We start from the raw sequence: 17,295 nt of genomic DNA, 5'->3' as shown, positions 1-17,295 counted from the left end.
AAGCAATAGTTTAAATTCATAAGGAATAACAAGAAGTGTTGTAGACAGACTCTAATAAATCAACTTTTTTATCTTAGAGACTTCTGATTGGGGAGTGTTAGCTAGTGGTTATAGCAGTGCACTTGTGCTCTGAGAAGGTTTTAAATCCGCGGTCAGATTCCCACAGCCTCCACTCTGGGTTCCTGAGAAAAACCCTAAATCCCACACTGCTCTCAGGGCGCCACAAAATGGCAGCCCACTGCACCCCGATGGGATGGGTTAAAATTAACCTACAGTAGAAGCCATTCAAAAGTTCCCCCATTTTCCTTGATGGGCCCTCGGCTGGTCCCCTACAATTCATTTTAAACATCAATCTTTGTGCTAAAATATTCTTTCTGTCATGATTTGTGGACATTAAGATCTAAAGAGAAGCATCATCTATAGGTCAGGCCGTGTAATTCAGTGAAAGGGTGGAGAAAGAGTAAGAGAGTAACACCAAGAGTAACACCTGTAAGGTGTTTTTTTTTTAAACACCTTACAGGCTAGACAATGTTTCAAATTTGAGATAAATCTATGAAAGCTATGATATCGTTATGCATTTTTTTTTTGAGAAACAACAGCAAAAAACAGAAGTAGAACGGTTGCATTCCACCTATTCCTATTAAAACCTCATTCACTGAAAAATATTTACGTATAGTGCGGACCACGCTTCAATACTGAGCATAAATCAAAAATGTCTGTGTTAATCTCACTGCAACACACTGCTTTAAGAGTATAAGCAGGAAGCGAGGTAGGAGGGCAAAATAGGTTTAGCGCCACCGCAGCACGGGAGGGAGAATTACATCCAGGAGCAAATGGATAAAAATAGACCAGAGGGGGGAAAAAAACATGAATCGATTCTCTTGCGGACGTATCTATGCATCGGATTGTTGGCTGCTGGATTGATGCATCGATACAAAATGAATATTATTTACACCCCTACTACCCACTGCCCCACTGACCAGCCTTTGTTAGATCAATAAAATCTCACAATGCAAATTTAATTGGTAAAAATTTAACTTTATTCTGAAATGATCAGTAGAGTTCACTTTCTATAATTTAAATTTATTTTATTAAAATATTGTTTTAAAGTTAATTGGATGTGAAGTTCAATATCATATTAGACCTGCTTTGAAGTTGTTTATTTAAGTTGATCCCAGTTTGCTTTGGCTAGCTTTCAGCTGGAGTCCTGAATAAGGTGAGAAGCTCTTAATGGACACGTGTGCTAATGTCTGCTGGGAGCACAGCTGCTCCACAAGCAAATTTATGTCTCCATTGATCTGCCACCGCAGAGACGTGTCGTAGCAGCTGAACTAAATGGAAATGGAAAAGTATTTTACACCTCATTTAATTATTTATGAGTTGGTCGTTTATTTTCCTGCAATTTATTTTACAATCAATTAATGTCTGTGTGGCTATTCATACACATCCCTCTGCTTGGTGCCAGTTTGGTCTCTTCATTTTGTATTATTTATGAAGATATCAGACTCTGAAATAATTGATGGCGGGATACATTACATTTTGTGTAGACGGCAACACAGGAACTGTTTGATAAAACTGTCTAAAAAACAGGCAGATGTATTAAAGTAAACAATATTTATTATAAAAAAAATGTTTATTTAAGAATCTAAAAATGTGTCTTTAGATTTAATTTGGGTTGAGTTTAAATTAACTGAATTTATTTGCTAATAGAAAACAACACAGTCTCCTCATAACTACTTTTAATACTCATTCTCCTCAGGAGCCCCAGGACCCCCTGGAGAACCTTTTATTACACGTTACGGTTCAGGCCTGACGATCCACTGGACGGGAGGTGACCCAGGACGGGCTCCTATAACACGATATGTCATCGAGGCCAGACCTTCAGGTACGATTTCTCTAAACAAAGCTGCAAAAAATGACTTTTAGACAAGAGAGCGAGATGCGTGCTTATTGCAACCTACACTGCTAACAATTGAAATCTAAATTTTCTCTCTTTTCTTAAACTAAGTGCATCTGTTCTTGAATTGGGGAGGTAAGTGAGACAGTTTGCCAATGGAACAAGACAATTTACATTTAAAATAAGGAAAAAGCAAATGCATTGTCTTACTACAAGTGCATATTATCTATTTATCTTATTTTAAGAGTAAAAATAATCATTCCATTGGCAAACTATCTCATTTACCTACTCAAAGTAAGGTAAATACACTTAATTTAGGACATTTTTACTTAATTGTAGACCATTTTTCCAATGTATGAAAACACACAATGCCTGTTGCTTTATATGTTTCCCCTGTGTGTGTGTGTTTTTTTATATATTCTTTTGAGTGACTATCTATGTCAGGACTGAAACAATTAATCGGATTAATCATGATTAATTGGTTATTGAAATAATCAACTTATTTTGGAATCAATTAATCATTAACTGGAGATTATATATTATAAAACATGCCTTTAGCTGACAGAGCGACCCACTTAGGGCAGTAATTATATCAAAATTGTAAAAAAATATATATATATATATTTAAAATATTGGTAATATAATATTTTAAAATTTAAGATATAAAAAAAAATGTGTCTGTCAATATGCTCTATACAGAACTCCTCAAGTGGAATCGTTTTAGTTTCCCCCTGGTTTAATTTAGTAAAAAATCTTCTTTAAGGAACCTTTGATTACTCCATTAGTAATCGATTAATGGAAAAAAAATTGACGCATCATCAGGATGGCAGATGTATGTATATATTAGGGGTGGAACGGTTCACAAAATTCACGATTCGGTTCGGTTCACGGTTTCGTGGTCACGGTTTTCGGTTCGGTATAAGTTGATTGTTAAGAAAATCTATTATGTCTTATATACAGAGATGGCAAAAGTACTCACTTTCCGTACTTGAGTAAAAGTACAGATACTTGTGTTAAAAAATACTCTGGTAAAAGTGGAAGTACTGATTAAACTTCTTTACTCAAGTAAAAGTAACAAAGTACAGGCTTGTAAATTTACTTAAAGTATAAAAGTAAACGTAGAAACCACTTTTTTCATGCCGTTGCCTACATTTTAAATGGATGTCTGCCAATAGGACTAGATCTCCGTTGTGTTCATTTTCAATCATGTCGTCGTCCATGCTACTATGCTAACGCCACCGCCACCAAGCTGCAATGATTCGCCGCCAATGAATACCGCCGAATCTGTCGATTCATCTTGTAGTGGTGCGTCAAATGCAACGTAGATTCCCATCCAATTAGATTGAATTTGGTATTGATGACGTGAAAAATAATAACGGTAACTCCATTGAAATGATTCAAAACTAAAGTAACGAGCCAATTTAAAAAAATGTAAGGAGTAGAAAGGACAGATATTTGTGTAAAAATGTAAGGAGTCGAAGTAAAAAGTTGCCATAAAAATAAGTAGTAAAGTAAAGTAAAAATATCAGAAAAATCTACTTGAGTACAGTAACGAAGTATTTGTACTTCGTTACTTCCCATCTCTGCTTATATAGTATAACACGTGTTGCACAATGCTTTTTTTGTTTGTTTGTTTTTTATTAAGTCAACAAACATTTACATGAAAAAATACTCTCAGAGAGGATAGCAAAGGTGAACATGAACAGATAAAGATCAATTACAATAAAAGACAAACAAAGAAGTAAAACAACTAACAAGGGATTTATCTCAGCAAACATTTAAAAGACAGAGCCATAGAAATAATAAAAACAAAAAGGTGAATACACTTAAAATAGCAGATGTTTGGAGAAATCAAGTCTCAAATTTTTGGCATATTTATCTTCCTAAGAGAAGAAAAATAGATTTTAAAGTCATTCATAAACCAATGAAAGGAAGGTTTAGAATTTCTCCATTTAGCGCAGTGGATACGATATTTACCCAACAGCAGGAGGACATTAATAGTATAAGAAACAGGCTGGGGAAGATGGTCCATATAAAAAATGACATCATTTAGCGCAAAAGGGGTGTTGCACAATGCTTGCACACTGTTGCACTTTTATCCACCACTTTCTTTCCGCCGTCATCGTAGGTCACTCTAAATGCAAAGCGCTCCCATACAGCAGACCTATTAAGTGCTGCTGGCGCGTCTTCCAACTCCTGTTCTTTCTTATTTACTACTGGTGGTTGGCTTTGGTCGCAGTACCGCCACCTTCTGCTCTGGAGTGTAAACGCTTCACCTATGAGAAAAAGGAGCAGCGCATGAACCGAACGCAACACACGCGAACCGAACCGAGACAGTCGAACCGAACGGTTCGGACGGTTTTCATAAACCGTTCCATCCCTAGTATGTATGTATTTATGTATATACATATTTAAATATATATACATATATACAACTTGTTACCATCCTTTTTTGTGAATGTATTGTGTAATCTACACTGCAAAACCTATCTGAAATTAAGTAAAAATGTCTTAAATCAAGTGTATTTACCCTTAATTTGAGCAGGTAAATAAGATAGTGGACTTGAAATGAGACAATGCAATTGATTTTTCTTATTTCAAATGTAAATTGTCTTGTTCCATTGGCAAAGTGTCTCATTTACCTCATCAATTCAGGATAAAAGGCACTTATTTTAAGAAAAAAATGACTTATCTAGATTTCGATTTTTTGTTTTTTGTGTATTATCAGGCTTATTGTAGTTGCTTGTATTTGAGAGTAAAGGTTAATTTGGTCAGGCTCTATACCTCTAGAGTCTAGACAACAGTTGATGGTCGGAATAAAAATAGAATATATTAATCTTCAAAACGATGAACCGACAGCTCAGTAAACTCAATCCTGCAACAGGATCTGTAATACTTTGAATCCTGTGAAAAGTGAAAAGTCCATATTTGCTGCCCCCAGCCTGCATGCCTGATATTTAATGCATTATTGATTCAGTCACCACATCTGGGAGGATTTGCATCCTGTTTCAGCTGTGACTGGCACGTCCATATCAAAATGAATACCATGACAGGAGGAGGTAGGTATGGAGGATAAAAAGTGCCAAAATTAAATAAATAAATACAGCATTAAATAAATAATTAAATGTGTCAACAATTAATTAAATTTTGAATTAAATAAAAAAATTTGTCATTCATTAGTTAAAACCACGTCACTAATATAAAGTGCCACATTTAAATAAATAAATACAGATAAACAATTAATTTAATGTGTAATTCATTAAATAAATAAGGAATTAAATATATAAATGTGTCATTAATTTAATAAAATACGTCTTCATTTTATTTTTTCAGTGTGCATTTAATTATTTCATGGTCCTGTGTCGCAGTGCATCGAAACCATTAAAAGAATCTGTCAAACTCACCCATCAAAGTTAGGGGGCGGTTATCTAACACCTGATTGGTCACCCTGCACATTAAGGCGAAGCAAATCGATTCGCGTTAACCCCGCCCCCTAACTTTGATGGGTGAGTTTGACAGATTCTTTTAATGGTTATAAAATGAAGACGTATTTTATTAAATTAATGACACATTTATATATTTAATTCCTTATTTATTTAATGAATTACACATTTAATTAATTGTTTATCGCTGTATTTATTTATTTAATTGTGGCACTTTATATTAGTGACCTGGTTTTTATTAATGAATGACACATTTATTTATTTAATTCCACATTTAATTAATTATTGACACATTTAATTATTTATTTAATGCTGTATTTATTTATTTAATTTTGGCAGTTTTTATCCTCCATAGGTATGACCAGATTATGTTGGAATTTAGAGACTTTGATCTACTACATGTAAATATTCTCCAGGCTGATGACAATCCAAACCTTTTCCTTATCCAGGGCCTTATTCTGTAAACTCCTCCTGCTCCAGTTTGTTTAACGTTTGTGTTTATATATCCTATTAAAACGATCACAGTTTACACTAATATTTACTAGCACTGACACGTAATAAACAAACTCTGGCAAGATGTCCGTAGCAAACTGCTTCATTTGAAAAATGACTACGCCGCCATTTGTATCGCTGATTTAGCCTCCGTAAATTTTTACGAGAGCCGTAAAATTGATGGATTGTGTAATATTTGAAGGAATTTTCAATTAACCCAGAGAGCTGTAAGCTAGCCAAGTGCTTTATATCAAAAAGAAGCAAACATGTTGGCAGCGATGCTGTCGCCGGGTCTGAAAGCTGTAGCGCTTAGATGGATGTTTCCGTCTGCGTTTGGATTGAAGTAGAGTTTCCCCCTCTGTTGTAGATGAAGGTTTGTGGGATATTATAATCAAGGACATCCCAAAGGATGCAACATCACACACATTCAACATGGATGTACTTAAACAAGGCGTCAGCTATGACTTCCGGGTAATCGCAGTGAACGACTACGGCTACGGCTCTCCAAGCATGCCTTCACCCTCTATATCTGGTAAGTTTTTTTTATGTTTGTTAATGGAACTGAATGAAGTGAATTAAATTAAATTTCAAACTTAATCAAAAATGTTCCCAAGGTCCTCCAGACTTCACAGGAACATGACTCGCACATTTCTAACAAGCGTGAATTCCAATTTTCCACTTCTCTTTCAGCTCAGAAAGTGGCCCCGTTTTATGAGGAGTGGTGGTTCCTGGTCGTCGTGGCGCTGGTGGGACTCATCTTCATCCTGCTGCTGGTTTTCATCCTCATCATTAGAGGACAGAGCAAGAAATATGCAAAGAAGTCTGAGTCAGGTGAGGCTGGAGAAACACACTTATTTAACTGTTATGTTTGGCTTCACATACACTGCAAAAAATGTAAATCTAAATAATTTTTTCCTAAAATAAGTGCATTTTTTCTTGAACTGAGGTGGTAATTGAGACACTTTGCCAATGGAAGAAGAGAATTTACATTTAAAATAAGAAAAAAATATTGCATTGTCTTATTTCAAGTGCATATTATCTAATTATCTTATTTTCAGAGTAAAAATACTCATTCCACTGGCAAATAATTTTATTTACCTACTTAAATTAAGGGCAAATACACTAACTTTAAGACATTATTACTTATATCTGGATCGTTTTTGCAGTGTATTTATTTATTTATTCTAATTTTGTGCCTCTCATTAAAGAGATTCACCAATCTGCATTTTTAAACATTGTTGGACGACTCTGCATTGTAAAGAAAAAGCTTAAAGATGGAAACGCGAAAACGGCGTTTCAAAATCTTCCCACTCTGAAGGCTGAATAAAAAAAAGATCGTTTACAGACCCCCGAAACACCAGCTTCGTGTGGATGAGAGGCTGGTTTGGTGAAAAATTTGTGCGTTTAGGCCAGGGTTTGACTTCGTGTGGACGGGGCCTTAAATTAAGGGCATTTATCCTTAATTTCAGTAGGTAAATGAGATAGTTTGCCAATGGAATGGGTATTTTTACTCTTAAAATAAGATAATAATTAGATAATATGCACTTGAATTAAGACAATGCAATGTGTTTTCTTAATTAAGTGTAAATTGTCTTGTTCCATTGGCAAAATGTCTCTTTTACCTCCTCAATTCAAGGACAAATGCACTTATTTGAAGAAAAAATGGCTTATTTTTCCAGTGTATTCCATGGGCAGATCATATTTACTGTATCTACTCAAATTAAGGGGAAATACATTTAATTTCAGAAATTTGTACTTATTTCTAGATCGTTTTTGCAGTGTTTGAAGTTTTGAGAAGAAATTAACATATTATTCTTAGAGAAACTGCAAAAGAAACAGGAGACTCTTGAAAAATTATACATTTCTACCATTTCAGACAGAACAAAGCTGGTTCGGATGGGTCTCTAAAATAATAGAATGGCAACATGATCTCTGTTTGCAAAGTTAACCAAACAAACCATATCAGGACAAACAAATCATAAGAACCATTAAGCATGGTGGTGGGGGAGCTGATGATTTGGGTTTGCCCTGCAGGGAAAAAACAAGTAAAAATGTCTTAAATTAAGCATATTTACCCTTAATATGAGTAGGTAAATAAGATGATCTGCCAATGGAATGAGCATTTTTACTCTTAAAATGAGTTAATTAGATAATATGCACTTGAAATAAGACAATGCAATTGTTTTTTTTTCTTATTTTAAATGTATTTTGTCTTGTTCCATTGGCAAAGTGTCTCACTTACCTCCTCAATTCAAGAACAAATGCACTTAATTTACAAAAAATTGACGCATCTAAATTTGGATTTTTTTTTTCCCAGTGTGCAGCCACTGCAAAAATGATCTAGAAATAAGTAAAATGTTCTTAAATTAAGTGTATTCACCCTTAGTTTTAAGGAGGTAAATGAGATAGTTTGCCAATGGCATGAGTAATTTTACTCTTAAAATAAGATAATACATTTGTGTTTTCTTATTTTAAGTGTAAATTGTCTTGTTCCATTGGCAAAATGTTTCTTTTACCTCCTCAATTCAAGAACAAAAGCACCTATTTTAAGAAAAAATGACTTATATAGATTTAGATTTTTTGCAGAGAGGACTTCAGCAGCTTGAAGTCCTTGAGTTCACTTTTAACTCCATCATCTAGCAAATTCCACTGGAGTGAAATGTGAAGCTCACTGATCCCAAAACAGAGCAGCAAATTGGACTAAAGAATGAAAACTGTCAAAGTTTAGCAGCGGATCAATCCGTCTGAAATTCAAGCTAACTGAAAAGCGGTGGTGGAACCTGAAACATAAGCACAGCAAAAAAAACTGCAGCTTGTGGTTCAATAACTAAATAAAAGACAGATGGAGTCCAGCAGAGATGCTATAGTGGGTTGGTTCTAAAAAATAAAATATATCCCTAATGGTTATTGATTGTGTATTATGGTCTTGGGGGCATTTAAATAAACAGGCTAAATTTAAATAAACTAGAAAAGTCATGTTTGTTATTAGGAAAATACGTCCTTTGCTGCTTTACTGCATTTTATAACCTTGAACTTTGTGGAGCTAAAAAACAACAAGAAAGGTGGAGGGAAGCTAGAATGGTGGTGATGGTCGTTTTTTTGTTTTTTTTTTGTCTATTCAGAGCAGCTCTGACATCAGTTGGTATTTCCCCCTGAGCTCAGCAGTTTTTCAGGGGCCTGTTTGGCTGCCAGGGGAGGGGGGCCCCGTGGGTCACTGCTCATCTTTCTATCTGACAGAGAAAAAACAAAAAGTTCCTTCTCTCTCCGGCACAAAGAGACTCTCAAAGCCTGGAGTAGAATCTGGCCCCGGCTATTGGACCTACCAAGTGCATTTTTCTTCTTCTCTTTGTTTGCTTTTCCACCACTTGACCCCAAGTAGCCTCCAGAAGACTAGAGGGTCTTTCACTAGAAGCCTAAAAAATATGTTTTCACCCAACATTTAATAAGCGGTAGTCTTAGAAAACATGAAACTACAGCAAAAATTCTACCACTTGTAGTTTATACACTGCAAAAACGATCTGAAAATAAGAAGAAATTTCTTAAATAAAGTGTATTTACCCTTAATTTGAGCAGGTAAATAAGATAGTTTGCCAATGGAATGAGTATTTTTACAGTTAAAACGACATAATTAGATAATATGCACTTGAAATAAGACAACACAATAGTTTTTTTCTTATTTCAAATGTAAATTGTCTTGTTCCATTGGCAAAGTGTCTCACTTACCTCATCAATTCAAGGAAAAATGCACTTATTTTAAGAAAAAATTACTTATTTAGATTTAAATTTTTTGCAGTGTAGCGTTAGAGTGTGAGAATATGGTTAACCGTACATAAACGTATCTTTGTGTTTGCTCTACGTAATGTAGCTTTCTTAGGTAGAGATTTTTTTTTCCAAATCTTTATTTCACAATCTAAGCAGGCTGGATGTTTTCCTTCAAACTAATCTATTTAGAAGAAATACTTGAGATTCTTTTGGAGGCGGTTTTGTCTGCCTCCTTGCTGAGAGTTAGATGTGAGAATCAATCCCAGTCTTGTAGCCGTCTGTCTGCCACAAGGCTGCAGGCGGAGACGGCTTCGGCCAGCTGGAAAAAAGGAGAAACGGGTAGAAGCAGGTAAGAACGGTGAGAAACGGTTCGTTTTGTGAAGGAAAGAAATCAACAGTAGGTTCATTTCTCCCTGGCAGCCGAGTAAAATAGAAGAAAGATTCTTTTATGGGTATTTTTTTTTTTTTTCATTTTTTGATACAAAAGTAAAAGATTTAAAAGATATTACAGCTCAAAGTCTGCACAGGATTTTTTAATATCAAGCTGGCAAAACAATTTCTTCTAAAAATGGTAACTACTAGTCTCGTGAGACCATCCTGATCTCGCGAGCTTTCAAGGTTTCACTCTGGAGACTCTCCGTTAAAGAAAATATGGAGCCGTTCACCAAACGAACGTCCAATCAGCGTTGGCTTTGAGGCGGGTTGAGGTGTGACGCAACGAGAAGCGCGACAGTTCAGTCTAAAGAACATGGCGGCTTCAGCCGATGAAACTAGCGTTAGCGTGGCTATCGAGCAAGTTTTATCGGAATTACAGAGTATTTCTTCACTGAAAGAAGAGCAAAACACTGCTCTGGAGGCTTTTCTCAGAGGAAAAGATGTTTTTGCTCTTCTCCCGACTGGTTTCAGCAAGAGTTTGATCTTGTGGTTGTGTTTTCGTCGTCGCTCTGTTAGTACGTCATATGCTTCGTTGATCTGATTGGTTTATTTGGCCCGTCTATCACCAACATAGACCAATCAGCTAACCAGTATTTTCGCCCCTTCCCAAAATTACTTGCTGAGCAAATCCATCTGGCGGAGTCAGGTAAGGTAACTACACCTTTTTTTTAAAAAAGTACACTGCAAAAATGATCTCAAAATTAGTAAAAATGTCTTAAATTAAGGGTATTTACCCTTAATTTGAGCAGTTAAATAAGATGATTTGCCAATGGAATTAGTATTTTTACTCTTAAAATAAGGCATCTAGATAAAATGCACTTGACATAAGACAAAGCAATTGTTTTTTCTTATTTTAAGTGTAAATTGTCTTGTTCCATTGGCAAAGTGTCTCAATTAAATCCTTAATTCAGGGAAAAATTCACTTATTTTAAGAAGAAATTACTTATTTAGATTTCCTTTTTTTTTGCAGTGTAGTCCTTGAATTGCTTTTCCTTTTTCTTGCTCTGGTACCAAACATATAAATATTAATCTGGACTTTGGCTAAGCCATTATAATAGATTCTATTTGATATAAACCAAAGTATAGCAGGGTCCTGGAAGGTTAACCCCACCTCACACTGCAAAAAACGGTCCAGAAATAAAGATTTCCCTAAATTAAGTGCATTTTCCCTTTAATTTGATAAGTTAAATATGATTCTTAAAATAAGTGCATTTGTTCTTGGATTCAGGAAATAAAAGAGACATTTTGCCAATGGAACAAGACAATTTACACTTAAAATAAGAAAACACAATTGCATTGTCTTATTTCAAGTGCATTTTATCTAAATATCTAATTTTAAGAGTAAAAATACTCATTCCATTGGCAAACCACCTCATTTACCACTTAATTTAAGAAATGTTTACTTAATTCTAGATTGTTTTTCCAGTGTAAAGTAAGGTAATTAGATTAAATACACTTAAAATAAGACAATGCAACAGATTTTTCTTATTTTAAATGTGAATTGTCTTATTCCATTGGCAAAGTTTCTCACTTACCTCCTCAATTCAAGACAAAATGCACTTATTTTAGGAAAAAATGCTTATTTAGATAGCTATTTTTTGCAGCTTCGAACTGATTTTTACTGTGTGTTTAGATCCTTATAACTACCTTGGAAATGGTTTTCATTGTAATGCTGGTTAGTTTTTATACTAATCACAGCATTTTACCTGCTGACTAATAAAAATCAGGGTTATTTCATCCGTTCATAACATGTTCTTTAGCGTGTTCTTGACCTTTTTTTTTTTGTCAACTAAAGCCTGAAATACATTAAATGTGTGAATGGAATTTAACATAACTCAGAATCTTCAAAAAGTGATGCTTCTGTGAGGCACTTTACAAAACCTTGAAGGGAAGACTTTCAAATATGTTGTTTGATTATAACTTCCATAACTTCATTTGAAAAAGTCTCTTCTGAATGATTGTTTTCAATGAAGTTTCAGCACCTATCAACCCCTCCTTGAAAACTTGTTCTTTTTTATTCTTTAATCCTGATGTAATTTTTAAAGATCAAGAAATGATCAGCATTTCCAGTGCAGCATTTCCTCCCAGATACTAACCTGACTGTTTCCCCTTGCCTGTGGTCACACAGTGTGTCTCTACGTGTGTCCAGGTAACAACTCTAATTGCAATGCTCTGACCCACGGGGACATGGTCAGCCTCGACGAAGGCCGCTTCCCCGCTCTGGAGCTCAACAACCGACGGCTGTCAGTGAAAAACTCTTTCTGTCGGAAGAACGGCGTCTACACCAGGTGAAGATCCTCTCTTTCTCCTTTAGGGTGTAATCACACAGAGAAATTTTTTTTTACATTTCATAAAAGATTTTATTGTTTCTTTTATAAATTCCTTGTGCAATATTTACAAGCGCATGAGCTGTTGATCAATGTTACTACCTCCCTATTTTTTTACCCTATACATCACAAGAGCTGGAGATGGATTAGACATAGTTATTCTTCTAATTCCACCTTAAATAAGTTTAATTAAGTAAAAAAGAATCATACTAATGAATAACAAATCCCATATTTGGTCTTGTATTATTACTGGTTGTGATCGACCTGTTTCAATCCATCAGTCTCTTCATTCAGGCTTCCCACGGGTCCTTAAAAAGCCTTAAAAGGCATTGAATTCTTCAAAATAAAACTAAGGCCTTAATTGGTATTAAAATGTCTTAAATCAGTCTTTCTTAGGTCTTAATTTTTAAAACATTATAAATAGGATTATTTTTATTATGGTTTATTTTTTTAATCTAAATAAAACATTAAAATTGACCTTTTTTTTATTTAAAGAAAATAACGACTTGCCATTATTGGTTCCGTTCCGATAGCGGAACCAATAAAAGCGCTGTTGCTGCCGGGACGTTTGGGAGATGCACCATTAACTTTTTGTCTGGAAATTATGAGCAAGTGTAAATGTAAAGAAAACTGGCTCCATCAAGAGTTTCCTCCATGGCTAAAACCAGGGAACGTACATGAGGCTCAGTGGATTTTGTGCAAGAAGCGATTAAAGCTCAGAACGATGGGAATTAAGGCAGTGGAGTCGCACATGCGAAGCACGAAACACAAAGCGTCAAAATGGAGTTACAGAGAAACAGCCAGTATTTCTCAGTTTAGTTCCACCCTTGTCTCTGCAACGCCTCCACTTATCACCAAATCAAACATACTAAGAAAACGATACAAAGAAAAATAGCTGCAAAAAAGACTTAGCACTGGTTATGTTGGGGCTTTAAAACTGATTTGTTTTGTTCCCTGCTTAAACAAAGTTTGTGAATTCAGTTAAATAATTGTTCAAATTTATCTGTCATTTGTGGGTTTTTAGCTTTCTTCCTGTATGGGAAGCTTTTTAAAATTTGAAACATTAGTGCAGTGGTTTAGATTATAATAAACCTTTGGGTTAAGTTGTCGCAAGCAGGTTTTTCTTGTGAATTTGGTCTTAAATTTTATATTTCAAGTGGCATTAAAAAGTCTTAAAAAGTCTTGAATTTAACTTGCCTTATGCTGTAGGAACAATGTCATTAACTGGATATTTGAAATAAAAGTTGTTGGACTATGAATCAGAAACAGAGAAAACAGTGATGCACTAAAAAGTTTTGGGATGCACTTCACTGCAGCCTTCCATACTGGAATTGTCTATTGTGCCAATAGATAAGGAGAGTTACTGTGGTAAGCGCAAAGGATGAGATTTATGTCTCAACAAACGACAGCTGGTGCACAAATCCAACAATGGACTTTAAATTTCGTACTTATAAACTACGAGCCTGTTTATTCAGCATTTACTGTTGTCATGTAAACTGGTGCATACATACCACCGGATGCTGGAAGACATCCAAAATCATACCACTAACCAAAAAGACCACCATCAGCAATGATCTGAGTAACAGGGGCTATTAAATGGATTTTGGCTGTCCCTCAATCGCAATTTAAAAATGGCCCACATTTTGTTCACCACGCAGTTCATGTAGATACATGTCTAAAAGAATGTAATGGTAGAGGCTGGAATCAGACTTAGAGCAGGGTTGATGATGGCTGAGGCTGTAAGCAGGCTTTGAGCAGAATGAATGATGGCTGATATGCTTGCAGCAGGCTTTGAGGTTACTGAATGATGGGTAACGGGCTGGAAGCAGGCCTTGAGCAAACTTGAAATGGCTGACAGGCTGGAATCAGGCTTTGAGCAGACGGGACTGAAGTATAACGAACTTGAAAGATGCAGAAATTGTCCAGATGTGACCAAACTCAGAAGCAGATGAGCATCCAATTAGGACTGGAAGAATACAGAAACACAGAAACCCATGTAGTCTTGCATATCACTGGGAAAAAACAAAATCTGGATAAGTAATTTTTTCTTAAAATAAGTGCATTTGTTCTTGGATTGAGGATGTAAAAGAGACATTTTGCCAATCGAACAAGACAATTTACACTTAGAATAAGAAAACACAATTACATTGTCTTATTTTAAATGCATGTTATCTAATTATCTTGTTTTAAGAGTAAAAATACTCATTCCATTGGCAAACTGTCTCATTTACCTACTCAAATCAAGGGTAAATACACTTAATTTAAGAAAATTTTACTTATTTCTAGATCGTTTTTCCAGTTGCTAGCAACGCTGCCCTGGAGTGATTCATACACGGTCAAATAGGAGACATTCTGGGGAGGAATAACTGTGAGAGGAAGTTATAAAGTAAATAGGCTGAGTAGCAGCTGAGAACAATTAGCAGAGCAAGAAGCCTGCCAGCCTCCCTAAAAACTATCAAACAGGATTCTTTACAGATGGACAGATGATTTGTGCTTGACCGCTACATGATCTAGGCTATTCCCTCTCACTGGGTGGTTTCTAAACTACTTGTATAACAGAGTATCTTGGATAAAATTTCAGAAAATGTTTGTATCAGGTAAAAATACCACAATAATGCCACAATAATGCCATACAAAGTTACCAAATCTGTCATGAAAAGGTACAGATGGAGCCAGTATTCAGGCCAATCAGACGGTGGGAAGTTTTTAATCGTTTAATGACAAAATAAAACAGAACAGAAAAAGGAATGCGGGCTGCTGTGGATCAGCGGACCTGCAGGAGCTGCAGGGGGGAAAGCAGAGCACCGCTCATCACTGGCAGACTGGTTCTACTTTTCACTCCATCCTCTCATGAAAGGCAGGATCAGCCGATGGACGGCCAACAAGATGCGGCGCTGAGCCGTCCAGACCGTCCCCAATGTTATCCTTATTTTGTTATTTTAAGTTTGATGAATCCTAAGATCTTTTTGTCAGTGTGTCCACGCCAGTAATAGTAATATTTCTGTCCAGTATTTGTTTTCATGGCAACACCTCCAAAAGTCCTTTCAATAAATACAGCTATGTATGAATTCAGCTGCTTTCAGTTATTTATCAATTGAAGACACGATCCAGATCACACACAGCCAGTCAGCCACTGGTAAGGGCTGTATCTTTTTCTTACAGTGTTCAGTGAAAATATCGCAATGCATCGCAATATTTCAAGTATCAGGATGCATCGTGATAGAATCGCATCGTGGCATGTGAGTCGTGATTCGAATCGAATTATGACTTCTTTGCCAATACCCACCCCTAAAAGAGGTCAGACCCCAAGTGAAAATAATATAGAAACATTCTAAAAATACATTTCAGATTTAAACCTTGTGAAAAAAAAAGGTTTAGGCTTGTTTCCCTCACTTTTTTTAAATTGTCATACTTTCTTTTTTTTTATCTTTTTAAAATATTTATTACACCTGTGCTACAAAACGTGATTATTTTTATTCATTTTTTTTATTTTATGATTTAATCATCAGAAAGTGTTTGCACCTCACACAATTTTTAGATTTTGAAACCGCTGCTGTCATATTGTTGAAACTTTAAAAGGTTTGGAGCAGTTTGTGTACAGGGACTGTGCTTAGTATGGAAATCAATTAGAGGAAAAATAAGTTAAGGATTCAGGTGCTGTTTACAAATTCAACGTTTTTATGTAGATGAAAATGAGACACCTATTTTTATCTGCAACTTGTTTGTATGTGTGACCTTAAGGTCGGATCATAGCAGCCACAGGTTGAGAAGGGGGGGGGGGGGGGGGGGGGGGGGTTGAAAGAATGCACAGATGTACTCAGAGAATCAGCTCTCTTTGAACTCAGCCCACAAAGGAGAAACCCAAATCCCCACACCTGAGCCTCCGCTTACAGATTAATACCCCATCATGATCTCTGGTCTCAGAGTACTAAAGGCTGGATGAAACCAGCAGACTACACTCAGATAGAAAATCTTATATTTTTAATTCCACTGCACTCAGTTTCATTCAGGAGCTGCTTCAGACACCAAACATTAGTTGCAGCTGATTGAAAGTGTTGATTTTTCTAAACTGCCTTTCATTACACTGGAAAAACGATGTAGAAATAAGTAAAAAAAATCTTAAATTAAGCGTATTTACTCTTAATTTGAGTAGGTAAATGAGATAGTTTGCCAATGGAATTAGTGTTTTAACTCTTAAAATAAGATAATTAGATAATATGCACTTGAAATAAGACAATGCAATTGTGTTTTCTTATTTTAAGTGTAAATTGCCTTGTTCCATTGGCAAAATGTATCTTTTACCTCCTCAATTCAAGAACAAATGCACTTATTTTAAGAAAAAATGACTTATGTAGATTTCGATTTTTTCCAGTGTAACTGAATATCTGAAATAGTATTAATGAAAAAGTTGTTGCACTATGAATCAAAAACAGAATTTTATGCAAAAAATAGTGATGCAATAAAAGTTTGGGGATGCACTTGAATGCAGAGTTCCATACTGGAATTGGCTATTGTAACAATATGTAGTAAGAGCAAAGGATGAGATTTATGTGTCTGAACAAAAATCAGCTGCTGCACAAACCCAACAAATGTAGATGGCTCTTGTTCCCTATTTTTCTGATCCTCTAGTGATAAGAGCTAAAGGTGATACCACTATGAATATAGCTATGGAAAGGTGTATGCCCATCTTATTTTGTGGCACCTGTTTTGAAAAGCTCCGCTGTGCAGATGCAACAATCACAGGGAGAGTTCTCCTCAGAGCTACGCAAAGATTTGGGTAGAATTTAGATCTCATTTTGAAAAAAGGTGAGTGAGTTAATAAGCTCATATAGAGTTTAGGATCTCTGAAGGTTTTCCATTCCCTGATCCTTCATCACTATCAAAGATGCACTGCAAAAACGAGCTAGAAATAAGTACAAATTTCTTAAATAAAGTGTAT

General features: G+C 35.6%; 1 protein-coding gene and 1 long non-coding RNA gene across 6 annotated transcripts in view; one reads left to right on the top strand and one right to left on the bottom strand.

Moving 5' to 3' along the window:
• Positions 1-17,295, top strand: part of sdk2b (sidekick cell adhesion molecule 2b) — a 178,906-nt gene that overhangs the window by 133,684 nt on the left and 27,927 nt on the right. For 2 of the 4 annotated variants that reach the window (XM_038296880.1, XM_038296878.1), the window contains exons 36-39: positions 1,760-1,885; positions 6,200-6,364; positions 6,523-6,663; positions 12,179-12,317. In XM_038296880.1, coding sequence (XP_038152808.1) covers positions 1,760-1,885; positions 6,200-6,364; positions 6,523-6,663; positions 12,179-12,317 — 571 coding nt within the window. Of the gene's footprint in view, positions 1-1,759; positions 1,886-6,199; positions 6,365-6,522; positions 6,664-12,157; positions 12,318-17,295 lie in introns of all 4 variants that reach the window. The other 2 variants (XM_038296879.1, XM_038296877.1) reach the window with 1 other exon arrangement.
• LOC119791045 overlaps positions 9,733-17,295 on the bottom strand; it is a 47,923-nt gene continuing 40,360 nt past the window's right edge. For both annotated transcript variants that reach the window (XR_005281801.1, XR_005281800.1), the window contains exons 2-3: positions 12,126-12,337; positions 9,733-9,913 (exon numbers count right to left, since the gene is read on the bottom strand). This is a non-coding gene — a long non-coding RNA (uncharacterized LOC119791045). The remainder of the gene's footprint in view (positions 9,914-12,125; positions 12,338-17,295) is intronic.

Source organism: Cyprinodon tularosa, unplaced genomic scaffold (genome assembly GCF_016077235.1).
Source record: "Cyprinodon tularosa strain WSP-4 unplaced genomic scaffold, ASM1607723v1 ctg38, whole genome shotgun sequence".
In the NCBI taxonomy this organism is placed as follows: Eukaryota; Metazoa; Chordata; class Actinopteri; order Cyprinodontiformes; family Cyprinodontidae; genus Cyprinodon; species Cyprinodon tularosa.
The sequence above is the reverse complement of the archived record's forward strand: the minus strand, read 5'-3'. Positions and strand labels throughout refer to the sequence as shown.